Genomic DNA, 15,199 nt, shown 5'->3' with positions numbered 1-15,199 from the left:
TCTCTCTCTCTCTCTCTCTCTCTCTCTCTCTCTCTCTCTCTCTCTCTCTCTCTCTCTCTCTCTCTCTCTCTCTCTCATCAAAGCCCAGTTTGATGGCAAGAGATGGAGAAGCCATGACAAGAACTGAGGCTGTTGTTGGGGGTATATGGGAATCTGTTCCAGTGATCCGGTTTCCCTTCAGTGGGAGCCAAGCATTTGGATCCCATTTCCCTGTGAGTATTGATCTCTCCTAAAGGACCACCTGAGCAATTCTAACTTTAAGCAAGAAGGTGAAGGTGTGGGTTCATTGTTGAGCCAAACTGGGATACTAAGCCCCTCCCTTGTTTCTGACACAAGATGGAAAATCATTTCACAATCTCAGCTTCCTTCAGAACCTCCTTTTCTGCCCCTACCATGTAACAGGCTAAAATCCCAGAAGTTGGACAGCATGTCAGGAACCCATATTGCGCAAGAGATCAGGAGAGACCAGACATATAAGGGACTGACTGAAAGTCTGTGAAGCAGAGGAAGAAACATGGAGCAACTCAGAAGCATCCTACTGTTGGTCAGTGTTGCTGCTCTCATCCCCACACAGGCTGTACCTCAGTCCAGCCTGAGCTACCCCAAAGCCCTCTCCACAGCCATTCATTTCTACAACCAGATACATGGCAGAGAGAATGCCTTCCGGCTCCTCAAAACCTACCCTCCTTCACCCAGTCAGGTGAGTGCTTGTTCTAGTCTCTTCCTCTAGGGAAAGCCAGACTGACTTCAATCTTGTACATCTTCCTTTTCCCTCCTTTTCAGAATCAGTCGCAGTGTCTTATTGGGAACAAACCAATCCTTTTTTCAGCGACTCAAGCTTTTAGGCTCATAGGTGACAACAATGACTCAAAAGTCTGGAGGTCAACTTATCTCAGGTTCCAGAGCAGGGACAGACAAAGTGACATGACAGGCTTGAATGGAGTAGATATTGCTATTGGTAAAGGACTCTACCTTAAAGCCTGGGACTTTGGGTACTCTTCCTCTTTCTAGGGTAGGGGTTCTTAACATGAGGTCTTTTTAAAATTTTATTTTTAATTAACTAAGAATATTTTTCCATGGTTACATGATACATGATCTTTCCCATTCCTCTTTTCCTTCCCCCCTCCTGGAGCTGACAAGCAATTCCACTGGGTTATACATGTGTCATTCTTAACATGGGATCTTGGAAATTGTTTTAAAAAAATATTCTGACAACTGTATTTCAATATCATTGGTTTTCTTTGTAATCCTATGTATTTTCTGTGTCATTCTGAGAAGGGAGAGGCTCATAGTTTTCACCAGACTGACAAAGTTGACACAAAAAAGAAACTTCTCTAGAAATTTCAGGTAGGTTCTCCACCTGACACAAGGCAACTAGCTGGCCCAGTGGCTAGATCTCTGATCCTAGGTTTAGAAAGATGAGTTCAAATCCAACCTCTGACATTTACTAGCTATGCAATCTAAGCAAATTACTTAGTCACTTGCCTGCCTCGGTTTCCTCAACTGTAAAAAATGGAGCTAATAAAAACATTTTTTTATTCAATATTTATTGAATCCTCACAACAACCCTGGGAAGTAGTTCCCAGGGTTGTTGTGAGGATTCAATAAATATTTAATAAATTCTTATTTCCTTCCTTCTTCTCATAGAAAACTTTTGGGTAAATAAAGAATGATAGAATTTAGACTTGGAGAGAATGTCAGAGGTTCAATTCATTCATCCTGGACAGTGAAATTAAGGCCAAGAAGTGCGATAATTTATTTAAACCCTATACCTAGTAGGTAGGTAAGCCAAGATTTAATTAGATATTCTGAATTCTAAGCTGCCGTTCTTTCTACCACACTATAGCAGGAAACTGGGCCCAAAAGGGCAGCTTCAGAACTCCCAAGGAGATATTTCTAAATCTCAGACTTTTGCTTAGCTTCGAGTCTAGGGAGAAAAGAGGATATAATCTAAGTGCGTACACCAGCCAAAAGTCCTAAGTTTGTGTGTCCTACCCTTCCCCACCGTTCGTCTTCTAATGCCTCTCGAGCAGGAAAGGGAGACCTTGTCTCATGAAGGCTAAGAGGGTTTTGGTGTGGAAGAGCAATCATGATTCAGGGAGGAAATAGAATCCACACACAGACAGGCCACTGACATGAATTTCCCAAACCTGATGGTTTTCCCCAGAATCCTCAGCCACAAATCACTATATATCAGAGACGGGCAATTCAAGTTGCCTCCTGCTTGCTGGCCTCTTTGTAGCTGGATAACAGACCTCAGAGACCATCTACTTCAAGCCTTTTATTTTTGCAAATAAAGAAAAATGAAACACAAGGAAATTAAGTGACTTGTTCAAGGTTATAAAGGTAGTAAGTGGCAAAGTCACAATAAACCTAAGTTTGTCTGACTCCACAGACACCATTCTTTCAACTATATATAACACTGTCAAAAGACAAGAATAAGAGACAAGCCACTATCATCTCCCCCTTGCAAAAGAGAAAACTGAGGTCCAGGTGAATGAAATAACCTACTCAAAAGTGGCACAAGCAATTATTAGCAAAGTCCAGTCTAGGATGCAAGACTCTACTCTGTTTCTGGGACTCCTATCCGCTTTTTTCTATAATGTAGGAAATACTTGTTTCCATTGGTCCATGTTTCAAAGTCAATGGAGGTGATTTCTTCTCACCCAGGATCCTTATTCTGCCTCTCTTGAGCAGCCCCCTCCCAACAAACCTTGCCTTGTCTTTTCAGGAGTCAGATGAGCAAGTTCCAAAGCTTCTGAGCTTTACCCTGAAAGAAACCATATGCCCAGTGACTGAAGAGCTTCTCCTGGACCAATGCGACTTCAAAGCTGATGGGGTAAACAGTCATCGGGAGGATGGGCTTGATGAAATCCTGAAGAAGGTGGAGGGGGTTGTTGGAGCTTCTATTCATTCCTATCTTTCATCAGTGCAGTTCCTAGGATCTCTATTTAGCCCTGAAAACCTGGGAAGTTGGGTAGCATAGCAGTTATTTTCCCATTTAACTCATGAAGAAACAAAGGGTCCAAAGGAGGGGAGGTCTGTGTAAGGACCCAGACTGCTGGTTGTGACACCATTAATAGAACTCAGTTCTTCTAGGACCAACCTTAAATGCTATCTGACCTGTAAGGGACTCAGCTTGGCATTGGGAGATAATTTCTGGCTGTCACAGACCAGAACCTTCTAGGCTCCTTGGAAGATGAGCAAATTAGATTTTTCTCAATTTTTTTTCCTTTCTTTTCTTCTCTCTTTCTCTTTTTTTTCTTTACTTTATTTTTTGTTCTCTTTCTCTGACTCTCACGGTGGATATCCTTTACACAGCTGGTGAAAGAATGTCAAGGCTCAGTATCCAATGAACAGGACACTGCTGCCATCATCCTCACCTGTGAACCAGTGGCCCCAGTGGTGAGTTCTTTACTCTTCCCTCACTCTCTGCCCCACTCTCATATTTTATCCTTCTGGACTGATCCTGTTAGTTGCAGGGGTGGGGAGTGGATAGAGGAATTGGTAGAGGAAGACTCTATCCTACCCTTCCATGCCCTGATCCATTAACTCTATTCCCTGAGAAGGAAAGATATCTGAGGGAGGGTTGGCCACAGCAGGGAGACCACAGGGCACATCCAGGCTGTTGTGGGCCATCCAGCCTTTCTGACTTCCCTCCAGGGTTTGTACTTCATCTTAGTAGGCTTACCCTGGAGGATAGTTTGCATTTTAACTTAAATTAGGAAATGTAATTTCCCTCCAATCTCACCATGGCCCAACTGTCCCAATGCACTCCAGGAATCCTAGACCTGAAGGGTAGGGGAAGGATCAAGGATTAGGCACAACCTAAATTGACTCTTCTTAGGAGAGAATAGAGAGCCCACCCCCAGCCCAATCTCCAAGAGCCAGGACACTGATGGAAATCTGTTTCCAGTTCTGTCATCTGATTCAGATGCTTCTACTCCCTTCTAATTTTTTTTCAGCCCTCTCGTTCCAGAAGAACCCCACTTCCCAGACGAAAGAATGGTTCAAAGAACAACAGATACAGAACAGGCGGATACTCCCTGATTTCCATGAAACACCCCACAGTACAAAAGGCCCCATATATGGAGGCTCTCTAGGCATAGTCAATATAATCAGAGCTTGCTTTCTCCTTTATATTTTGTTCTTTCTCTGTTTCTACTCACCTCTCTCTCTCTTTCTCTCTCTCTCTCTCTCTCTCTCTCTCTCTCTCTCTCTCTCTCTCACACACACACACACACACACACACACACCACACACACATGCACACACACACACTATGTAATTTATAAGTATGTATTTTTTCTATAGGTGGTACACATATACAATATGAATGGGATACATAGATATAATTTACATGGGTTACACAAAGATATATAAAACATATCTGTGAATGTGTGGGTATACGAATATGTGCATGTATATTCAGGTAGCCTGGTCTTCAAGACTGGAGAATTTGTATAAGACTTTCTTCCTTGGTAGAAAAAACAATGTCTTGGTACTAAAACTTGCCTGTGTGAGAAGTGGAGTTGGTGGAGCAGCTTTGAAGAAGAGAGATATTATTCCTTTCTTGCCTTAAGGAAGACATAAATTTTGGGACACTTTTTCTCAGAGAGACCCATGGAAAGAGAGACAGATGGACTTTGGAAGGCAGATACGCAGAAGAAAACTGGTTCCTCGACATGCCCCAGAAGAATTTGTCTTCTTAGAGTTTTGAGAAATTGTCCCTTGGATGGGAATGTGGTGCTTCTCTCTTGGTTGACACTCCTAAAGTCGAATTTTGACTCCATGTATTTTTTTCTAGCATATTCTAACTCATACAACTTGTCTGGTTTCTGTTTGCTATATGCTTAGATAAATGGATTTGCTCATTCTCCAATATTTGCAATGGTCTTTGTGCAATTAGAATTTGGTGGGAAAGAGTCAAGGCTGTCGACATAAGCTATGGGTACCCCTTCCTTCTCAGGGTTTTTTCCAGATCATCAGCTATAGCGTGTCCTTCACTGTGTATGTACTCCAGTGCTTTCAGGGTACACTCACTGGGTCTTCTTCTCTCTCAATACTCTTTCATTTAGGTTGTCAGGTCCCATAAACCTAATGATAATCTTCACATAGATGACTCCCAAATCCATATATTCAATCCTAGTCTCTCTACTGAGGTCCAGTAAGGCATCTCCAGCTGTATGTTGGACATCTGAATGTGGAAGACCTATTGATATCTCTCAACAAGAAAGTCTATTATCATTTATTCCCCAAACTACCCCTTTCCTAAATTTCCACATTTCTCTTCTTTTTAAAGAAAATACTTACCTTCTGTCTTAGAATCAATACTAAGTATTAGTTCCAAGTACCACAGGAGAGTGGTAAGAGCTAGGCAATTGGGGTCAAGTGACTTGCCCAAGGTCACATAGCTAGAAAGTGTCTGATATCAGATTTTAACCTAGGACTTTCTAACTCTAGGCCTGGCTTTCTACCCACTGAGCCACTTAGCAGCCCCTACATTGCCATATTTCTAATGAGGACACCACAATTGTCCAAAGTCCCAAGTTTACCCCCTCAGTTTCATCCTAGACTCTTTACTCTCCCTCACCCACATATCCAGTCACTTGTCAGCATCTCTCATCTCCATTCCCTTCTCCCTACATGCTCAGCCCCCATCTGAGGGCAGGTGCTCATCATCTCTCCCCTGGCCTTTTGAAAAGGGCTCCTAATTGTTTTCCCTGTCTAAAATTAGCCATCCACATAACTGCCAGATTATCTGTTCATGCCATCCTCCTACTTAATCAATATAGTTCCTTCTAGCTTCTAGAAGGAAATACCAACTACTCTGTTTTTTACAACGTATTCCTAACCTGCCTTTCTGAGATCATTAGACACTACTCCCCTTCTTACACCATGAGGTCCAGGCTAACCTGCTTCCTCTCTGCTTCTCACACATTATGCTCCATGTCACCACTGTGCATCTCTGACCATCACCCGTACCTGGAATTCATGTCCTCCTCACCTTGGTCTTACAGAATCCCTCAGAGATTGGAGACTCAGTCTAAGCAAAACTTCTATGTAAAGTTTTTTCCTAATCATCTCAATGGCTAATGCCCTCCTTCCCTAAACGACCTTGCAATTAATTTCAATTTAGTCTCTACATAATTATATATACACATTAGGTTTCCCTTATCTGACTCCACCCCAAGTCCCCCAACTCCTTCTCTCCTTAAAACATAAGTCTTTGAGAGTAGGGATTGTTTTATTCTATTTTTTCTTTTTAACTCCAGCAACCAACCTCAAACCTTGAATACGGGAGATACTTAAAAAAATGTTTCTTAACTGAGTGTTGATGATGTTAGGATGACAAGTTGGGGTTACCAGCTCAGTGTTTCTGCAAAAGCAACCTGCTCAAAGATGCAGGCTTACCCCCATTTGAGCCCATTCTAACGTTACCATTCACCTTTCAAGGACTGAAGAAGAAGAAAACAGACGCCAGGGTTTAATGCTAAAGCACATGACGCTGAGATGGGAGCAGCAAAGTGGAGGGGATGAATCTCTTCTCTGATCTTTGCTTGGCTCTTCATCCTCACCTCTCTCTAGCTGGAGAAAATTCTCCTTTAGATTACAGTTTAACATTGATAAGCCATTTCAATTTACCATCAACTTGGAAGGGCCATAAAAAGTGCTCTCTTTTAGCATGCATAGTAGGACTCCTTCCATGTTCCTTCTCACTTTTAAAGCCCAAAGGGGTGTCTAGAGATGGAGAACCCTGGGTCAAGTTAGGGCTGCTTCTCTGGGTCTGGCTGTCTCCGGGAGAAATTCTAACTTTAATTAAAGATTATAAATACTCAGGCTCTTTCCCTGAGTGACTGAGGGCAAAAAGGGCCCTTCCTCGTCTCTAACATGAGCCCATCTCTGAATGGGAAATCATTTTGCAATCTCAGCTTCCTTCAGACCCTGGCACTGTCCATCTAATCTGAACCACTTACACACCTCTTTAGCTCCTAAAAGGATGCTGGGCATGCAGAAGGCATGCAGACATCCCTCACACCCATATCAGTGCCTTGCTACTCTTTCTCTGTGCCAGGCTCAGCCAAGGGTACCTCTCCAGGTGCTGTCACAGACCTTGCCTGAGAGAAGGAGCTTGTATAAATGTTTTTCTGACTCTTCTCCAAAGCACAGCCAGGTCCAATAAAATGTCGGCTTTTGGAGGGCATTTTGTTTCTAGACTAAAGGAGTAATTGGAATAGACTTGCTCCTTTTGCTCAAACCCTTATCTTATACCCAAATCCCAAGACCTAAACTCATGCTGGGATCACCAGTGACTGACCTTTTTTTTTTTTTGACTCTCTAGACCATACCTATGTTCTTTAGGACTGTCCTACTTTCCCTGAATCTTAGTCTCCCTGATCAGATCTGTCTAAAACCTAACAATTTCCTGCATGGCTTCTCATACCCCACTCTGACCTCATGCTAAAATGCTGCCCTTCACTGACTCTAAGTCCAGGTCCTCAGCTCTCTTTTCACAGACCTCATCTTGAATCAATGTTTATACCCATTTTCTGGATCTCAGACCTTCCTGTTAGGCCTCCTTCTGTCCTGGTTTTGACAGGATGCTGAGCTCTAAGAAAATGTGAGCAACCCAATGAAGGACCCCTGTGATCCCACTCCAGAAGCCCTAAGAATTAGTTGCCAGTGAGATGAATTGGTTGGGCTGGTTGTCTTACAAAATGATTGAAGAAGGTCCGGCCCCACTCTGTATAGACCCAAAGATATCCCCAGAATCTCTAGACTCTTTTCATTAGCAATAAATGCTTCTGTTTCAGTAGTGTACCTGTCTTCAAAGTGTGGAACAATGACCCTTATTGGACCTCAAAATTTTTTCAGTGGTTTCACAAGGGCAAACCTAAAACTAAGATATTATTCTAATACAATGAGTAATATAATGTAATAATAATATAATTTTTGTTGCATATAGCATTTTTATAGCACCTACTGTGTGCCAGGCACATTGCAAAAATATCTCTTTTATTGCTGACAACAGCCCTAAAAGGTAGTTACTATTATTTTCTTGAACTCATCATCCTACTCCAAGTTCAGTGCTTTGTGCACTATGGCACCACCTAGCTGATAGTAAATCTCCACAGTCATAACCCAGGGGGATATCTAAAGGGAAAGGAGTTCTCAGTCATTTTTAAATTTTTTTGGAAATCTCTAATTAATTAATTAATTAAGACTATTTTTCCATGGTTACAAGATTCATATCCTTTCCCTCCCCTCCCACTCCCCCCTCCCATAGCCAATGAGCAATTCCGCTGGGTTTTATGTGTGTCATTGATCAAGACCTATTTCCATATTATTGATCTCAGTCATTTTTAAGTGTAAAAGGGGCCTGAGATCAAACACTTTGAGAACTACTACTCTGGCATTATATGATTCATAGAATGTTTTCATCACAAGAAATTTTAGAAATAAGTAGTGCAGATGTTATTATCCCCATTTTTAAAGAGAAGAAAGCTGAGGCTGAGAAAGGTAACGTGCACAGTGTCACACAGCTAGAGTTAGAGTCAGAAGTTGAACCTAGTTAGTGAAGGGGAAATAAGAGAGCATTTGGAATAGTCGGAGGATCTGGGTTCCAAACTGACTCTGCTGCTTTGATCATATCACTAACAGTGTGATATTTGCAAAATACAAGTTCTCATCTGCAGAATGAGTGGAGTGGGACCAAATGATCTAAAAGTCTCTTCTGGACCTTCACCTAAGACCCCATGGTGCTAAAATCAATATTCTTTTCACAAATTTTCTCCACATCTTTAGATCATTGAGTCTGCCCTAGCCCTGGGATAGCCCCAAGTTCTGATGAAATAATTCAGAACTGCTGGGTCCACATGGATCCTGTCTATCTTCATCATTCCTTCCTTCCTATTCACCCTGCCAAAATGCCAGCTCAATTGGGGCCAGAAATAAAATGATCACATATAAAAAAGTTAATTTCCTATAAGAATGATTATATTTTACATCTAAAGATATAAATTTTATAGTACATATATATATGTATAGCTCTACATATGCAGGTAAACATATGTGTAATACATATCTGAAATGTTTATGTGTCTATATGTGTAGGGCTATTGTAGATTTTTAGTATGTTCATAGGGGTTGTCTGAATGCAGCTATCCCTGGAATCACCCTCAAAGAGTGACTTTGATTCCTGCCTCCAGGAGAGGAGAAGGGGCATTGAGGTTAGACGCTTTGCTCTCCTCAGAGAGGGGTACCAGATTAGAATTACATCTTCTCTGACCCTCCCTCCTGAGATAGTGCTATTAACAATAATCATATTTTTCTTAGGCTCAAGACACACATTGAAGAGGCAGAGGTCTCCCAAACTTTCCCCAAAGCTTCATCCCATTCCCACCAAATACTAGTGACACAAAGATAAAAAAAAATAGAGAATATCCAATGAGTTCATTTATCCAAGCAGATAGCAAACAGAAATCAGAGAAGTGATGCAGGGAGAAATACAGCAAACAATACACAGATTGAATGAGTTCTGCCACTGGGTGTAGGATATCTTACCTCAGCCAACTGAGGGAGAATGGCTGAAGAAAAGTGATAGAGGCTTAAGTCTTTTGAAGATGTTCCCAATTCCAAATCTATAGCCAAAGAAGCTCTTCTAACCCACATCACTCTGCAGTCCATAAGCAATAACAGCATGTCCACACATGCTCCACACAGTGCTCTGAAGCACTAACCTTATCATTCACCAGAGTTCTCTAGGACACAGGCTTCCTTCAATGTGGGGAAATACATCCAGAGAAGTTTTACCCATGGCTCGGTCCATATTCATCATATGTATGTTTGTTGGAAGAGTAAAATGGAAAATAAAGTAAATAATGCCAGGGAAAAGACAATGACCAGCTGCTTTGGACTGGCTTTGGGGACACGGCAGTTCAAGATGATCTAGGCGTACAGGATCCTTGGTCTGCTCCCTTGGTTACGTCCTTTTCCTCCAATTAAAAGGTTATACCTCGTTGGTTTTCTCTTCCTTGAGAAAACAGCTCTTCTGGAGCGAGGGGACTGTGGACAAAAGAGACAGTCCAAGACACCAGTACTAGTGATCTAACTTCATTTGAAAGACAAACTATTCTCCAGGGTAAGCCTACCCACACAGGTGAAAACCCTGGAGGGAGACCAGAGAAGCTAGATGGCCCCCAGTAGCTTGGGTGTGCCCAGTGGNTTTTTTCCTTAGGTTCAAGACAACCATTAAAGGGGAAGAGGTCTCCCAAGCCTTTCTCAAAAGGCTTCACTTCATTCTCATCAAATTCAAGTTACACAAAGACCATAATGAATACTGAATATCCATGAAGCCCATTTATCCAAGAAGATTGCAAGCAGAAATCAGAGAAGTCATAGAGAGGAGAATATAGCAGACAATACACAATCTGAGTGAGCTCTGCTACTGGGAATGAGATATCTTAGCTCAACCAAGACAGACAGAAAGACTGAAACAAAATGGCACATGCTAAAAAGTCTTCTGAATGTATTCCTAGCTCCAGATTCACATCCAGACAAAGAAGCTCCTCCAACCTGTTATAAGTAAGAGAGGGCTCTAGCATGTGAGGTCCCTCTGTAGGGGTGAGGTGCAAGAGGATAAAGATTCTAGAATGTGAAAGTTGGGGTCAGACAGATAAGTGAGGGCTTTGGCTGTCTCTCTCTTGAGGTTTCTGGAGAGAGTGGCTGCTTTTCCTTAGTGGATGATTCTACCCCGATTCCCCATCCTACCTGCTGTCTTGCTCTTTTCTGCTGTGTTTCCTTATGATCCCGAACATCTGGCTATCTGACTGTAAGGTCAGGTCTGGAATACTTTTGGATCTAGGACCTTTCCATGGGCTCTGCCATACTGTGGTAGACCACTACCTCTAATACCCCCTAAAGGGGGTGGAGGGGTGAGTGCAGATTTAGGTAAAGCAGGGACTGGGATTTCTTTAGGTCATAGAGGTGAGGGTTAGTATAGATCAAACTCTCTGAAGACTTCCCATGAGGGGACAAACTAGATCTGGGAAATTTTAGTTAGTTGACATTCCTATTAGGGTTATCCTAATTCCCATTTATCCTTTCCTTTTAGAATAAACACAACTCCCTTGCTACTAAGTGGTCTGTGTGTGTTGGTTTCATACCAAGCTCTGCCTGGACTGGGTTCTGTTGACCTTCCCAAACCACTGTTAATATCCTGATAATGGCCCAATCTTAGGAACCATCATATCCCATCCCCAGTACCACCCTAATACAAACCCAAATCTCTCAGTGGTTACATGATGTGACAGCATTCCACAAATGCCCCATGGGTTCTCTAGCACACTGACATCACAAGTCACCAAAGTTCTCCAGGAAACAGGCTCCCCATCTCCTTCAACCTGGGCCTTTGAGAGGGCTCAGTCCCTATTGCTTATATATGTGTTTATAGGAAGAGTGAAATGGAAAATAAGGTAAATCATGCCAGGTAGAAGGTATTTATTGGCTGGACTGGTCTGGTTTTGGGGATAAAACAGGTCAGAATTATTCAAAGCAGCTTCCGACTATATCCATAAGAAAGAAGATGGTGATATTTGTCAGCTTTAGTTTTCTTCATTTTGGTGACACTTCTTCTGGAGCGAAAGGACTGTAGACAAAAGAAATATTCAAAGTCAGACAACAGTATTGGAGAGTGAGGGGCTTCCATCAGAGTCCTGATCCTTGCAGTGGGGCTAGGCATGGTTTCTATGCTCACTCATTAGAATTGCTAGCTGAGGGACTTATGAGAAAGAAAACTAGCCACATTCAGAGGAAGAACTGTGGAGGAGAAACACAGAAGAAAAACAACTACTTGAACACACAGGCTGATGGGGATATAACTGGGGATGTGACACTAAACCATGGCTCTAGTCCAACTATCAATAATATGGAATTAGGTCTTAATTAATGATACATGTAAAACCCAGAGGAATTGTGCCTCAGCTAAGGGGGGGTTAAGGGGATTTGGGGGAGAGGGAAAGAACATGAAATATGTAACTATGGGAAAATATTAAAAATTTTTAAAAATTAAAAAAAAAGAATTGCTAGCTTAGGTCATGTCCAATCTCTGGTCCTTCCCCCATCCTTCAGATCTAAGACTTCTAGGGGGGATAGGGACAACTGGGATGTGGTGGTGGGAGGTGCACTTTCTAACTTGATTTGAAAGGCAAACTATTCTCCAGGGTAAGCCTAAGCAGACAGGTGAAAACCCTAGATCAAGGGTTGGCAACCTTTTTGGCCGTGAGATCCATAAACGCTACATTTTTTAAAATGTAATTTTGTGAGAGCCGTACAGTGCTCACAGTGCACGCTCCTATAACAGCGCCTGAAAAAAAAAAATGGACTTTATGGCTCCTGCAGAAAGAACCATATCTGGCCCTCAAAAGAGCCAGATATGGCTCGAGAGCCATACGTTGCTGACCCCTGCCCTAGAGGGTGACCAGAGAGGCTAGATGTTCCCCAGCAGCTTGGGTGTGCCCAGTGGTCTCCCTCCTGTGGCCAGCTCTCCCTCATGTTTCTCTCCTGCTCAGGAGATAGGGGCAATGGGCCTGGGTAAGAGTGGCCAGGATGGGATCTCCATGGGTCACTTCCTCTATCCTCCCCTGCAGCTAATGGACATGTCTAGAAGAATTCAATATGAGAGAAATTCAATATGAGAGAGAGAATGAGGAAAGAGTAGAGAACTCACCAATAGGGCCCCTGGGTCACAGGTGAGGATGATGGCAGTAATGTCTTGTTCATTGGATACAGAAGCTTGACATTTCTTCACCAGCTGTTTAGGAGACACTCACAGTGAGAGACAGAGAAAGAGAACAAAAAACAAAAGACAGAAAAAATCAGGGAGAAAGAAAGGAAAAATGAAAGGAAAAAAGAAGGAAGAATTTGAGACATGTCCAATTTGCTCAACTTTCCAGGAGCCCAGAGGATTTTTAGACCTCTGAGAGCCAGAAATACAGGAATCTCCTAATGATAAATGGAGTCCCTCCAAATGCACAAGAGGGAAAAAGGAAATAATTAATTAAAAAAAACATTTTTTTAATTTAAGTACCTCCTACATGCCAGGCACTGTGTTGTGTGCTTTACAAACATTATCTCATTTCATCCTCACAGCAATTTTGGGAGGTAGATGCTCTTTTTATCTTCATTTTAGAATTAAGGAAACTCATTATGTCTTCTCCAAGGTCCCACAGGTAATAATTGTCCAAGGTCCCATTTGAAGTCTGGTCTTCCTGACCCTCGGCACAGTGTACTATATCCTGTCCACCACAACCTGCTCTTAGAGCAAACGAGGTAGGACCCAAGGGCCCCATGTCCTATTCCTGGCTTTACAAACAACAGGCTATGTCCTTATCTGGAGATTCCTTCCTTTGGATCCTTTGTTTCTCCATGGGCTAAAAGAGAATATAATTTAGGCTCCCTACCTCCCAGGATTTCAAAGGTAAACTGAAATTCAAGTCCAACATCTCTGCATCAATGCAAGGGTATCAGTCTAGAAGACATATAGATTCCAGCAGGGACCCTCACCCCCATGACATCCCTTCTCCAATGTACCTTCAGGCCCATCCTCCCAAAAAATGCTTACCCCATATCTTTTGAAGTCACACTGGTTCAAGGGGAGCTCCTCAGTCCTTGGGCACACAGTCTCCTTCAAGGTAATTCTCAGAAGCTTCAGTCTTTGATCTTGGGGATTCTGAAAAGACAAGTAAGGAATAGATGGGATGAGGCTGGTTAAGGGAAGGGAATTTAGGACCTGGTCCTGCCCTGGGGGAGAAAGTATCACCTCCACTGTCTTCAAGGTGTAGGATAAAGGACACAAGCATTTCCTATAGTGTGGAAGAGAAGAAGGAGCCTTAAGAATAGGGTAAATAGTCCCCTCTGCTAGTCAGTAGTGTGTGACTATGAATTGGTGAATTTACCAATAAGAGCTTCCATTTCTCATCTCTAAGAGAGAGACATGCCCAGTAGTCAATGACTTAGGAGAGTGTGGGGGAGGAATTCTTCCTACCTCTTTCATCTTTCCTTCCTTTTTAGCCTCCTCCAGTGGCTCAGGTTCTTCCTCCTGCCCCCTATTTAGACTCCTTCCTCAAGGGTTCTGTACAGATCCTCTTCTCTTTTCTTCCTATAGTCTCTAGCTTGGTGATGACATTCATTCCTCTGGTTCTGTGGTCTGTTCTATGGGGATCCATCCCAAATGAATATCTTTATCATTACTTCTTTCCTCTAACATGGACAACATGGTATGGTGGCTAGATTAGAGGACTTAGAGTCAGGAAGACCCAGATTCAACTCCAACCTCAGATTCTAAATATCGATGAGAAATCTGGCAAATCCCATCATCTCTTTGAGTCTCTCTTTGTTCATCTGAAAATTGGGAACTATAATTTACTATTGTTCCTGTTCTTCAGCGATGGTTGGCTGTTCCCTATCAAGATATTAGACTTGATTTTGAAAGAAAAGGGAAAGGAAAGGAAAGAAGAAAGAGGTCAGTCTGGGTATTACTCTGGGACAAGAGGTCAGAGGGAGCACTCACCTGATTAGATGGAGGAGGGTGGACTTGCAATACCTTGAATGCATTCTCTGTCCCATGTACCTGGTTGTGGAAGTGAATGACTGCAGAGAGGGCCTTCTCATAGCTTGGGGAGGACTGAGGCAAAACTTGGGCAGAAAGGAGAGTGGCCACACTAGCCATCAGCAGCACCTTCCTGAGGAGCTCCATCCTCCTTCCTCTGCCTCACTGACTCTCAGCCAGTCCCTTTTATATCCTCCCAACTTTGTTCTGTTGGGCAACAGGGGTCCTTGTCCATCTGGGCTTCTTAACTAGATTTGAATCTATTGTATGGCAGGCACAGGGAGGAAGAGTGTCAAGGAAGTCAAATTTGTGAAATACTTTCCTCTCCAGAGATGTGATGTTAGCACATCAGAGACAAGGGATGGTCTTGGCTGCTTCAGGTTAATTGAGGAAGGAACCTGAGTGCTTATCCTCCTTTGATCAAAGTTAGAAATTCTTAAGAGACCCAGACCCAGGCAAACAATCCCAATTCCAGCCATGTATTTTCCATCTTCAATTACCACTTTGGACTTTAAAAGAGAGAAGCAATAGGAGAGGTTTCCTTCCAGAGAAGGGTTAGGAGACTTAGTACCAAAACCAATGTACCAACCC

General features: G+C 42.7%; 2 protein-coding genes across 2 annotated transcripts; one reads left to right on the top strand and one right to left on the bottom strand.

Moving 5' to 3' along the window:
- Positions 1-486: 486 nt before the first annotated feature.
- LOC123230820 (cathelin-related peptide SC5-like) lies at positions 487-4,882 on the top strand. Its single transcript, XM_044656995.1, has 5 exons — positions 487-700; positions 2,732-2,839; positions 3,322-3,405; positions 3,966-4,070; positions 4,433-4,882. The coding sequence occupies exons 1-5, from the start codon at positions 515-517 to the stop codon at positions 4,580-4,582; spliced, it is 633 nt and encodes a 210-aa protein (XP_044512930.1). The 5' UTR covers positions 487-514; the 3' UTR covers positions 4,583-4,882.
- A 6,635-nt stretch (positions 4,883-11,517) lies between these two features.
- LOC123230819 (cathelicidin-4-like) lies at positions 11,518-14,755 on the bottom strand. Its single transcript, XM_044656994.1, has 4 exons — positions 14,570-14,755; positions 13,622-13,729; positions 12,728-12,811; positions 11,518-11,647 (listed from the first exon to the last, which is right to left on the bottom strand). The coding sequence occupies exons 1-4, from the start codon at positions 14,753-14,755 to the stop codon at positions 11,549-11,551; spliced, it is 477 nt and encodes a 158-aa protein (XP_044512929.1). The 3' UTR covers positions 11,518-11,548.
- Positions 14,756-15,199: the final 444 nt, after the last annotated feature.

The sequence above is a fragment of the Gracilinanus agilis genome, chromosome 1, assembly GCF_016433145.1.
Source record: "Gracilinanus agilis isolate LMUSP501 chromosome 1, AgileGrace, whole genome shotgun sequence".
Lineage (NCBI taxonomy): Eukaryota > Metazoa > Chordata > Mammalia > Didelphimorphia > Didelphidae > Gracilinanus > Gracilinanus agilis.
The sequence above is the reverse complement of the archived record's forward strand: the minus strand, read 5'-3'. Positions and strand labels throughout refer to the sequence as shown.

Bases quoted from the DNA above. Each gene is read 5' to 3' on its own strand.
- LOC123230820 (XM_044656995.1), top strand. From the start codon at position 515: ATGGAGCAACTCAGAAGCATCCTACTGTTGGTCAGTGTTGCTGCTCTC. The intron at 2,840-3,321 runs GTAAACAGTCAT...TCCTTTACACAG, and splicing joins GCGACTTCAAAGCTGATGGG to CTGGTGAAAGAATGTCAAGG. The intron at 4,071-4,432 runs GTACAAAAGGCC...ATGTATATTCAG, and splicing joins TTTCCATGAAACACCCCACA to GTAGCCTGGTCTTCAAGACT.
- LOC123230819 (XM_044656994.1), bottom strand. From the start codon at position 14,755: ATGGAGCTCCTCAGGAAGGTGCTGCTGATGGCTAGTGTGGCCACTCTC. The intron at 13,730-14,569 runs GTGAGTGCTCCC...TTGTCTTTTCAG, and splicing joins ACCCTCCTCCATCTAATCAG to AATCCCCAAGATCAAAGACT. The intron at 12,812-13,621 runs GTAAGCATTTTT...TCTCCTAAACAG, and splicing joins GTGACTTCAAAAGATATGGG to CTGGTGAAGAAATGTCAAGC.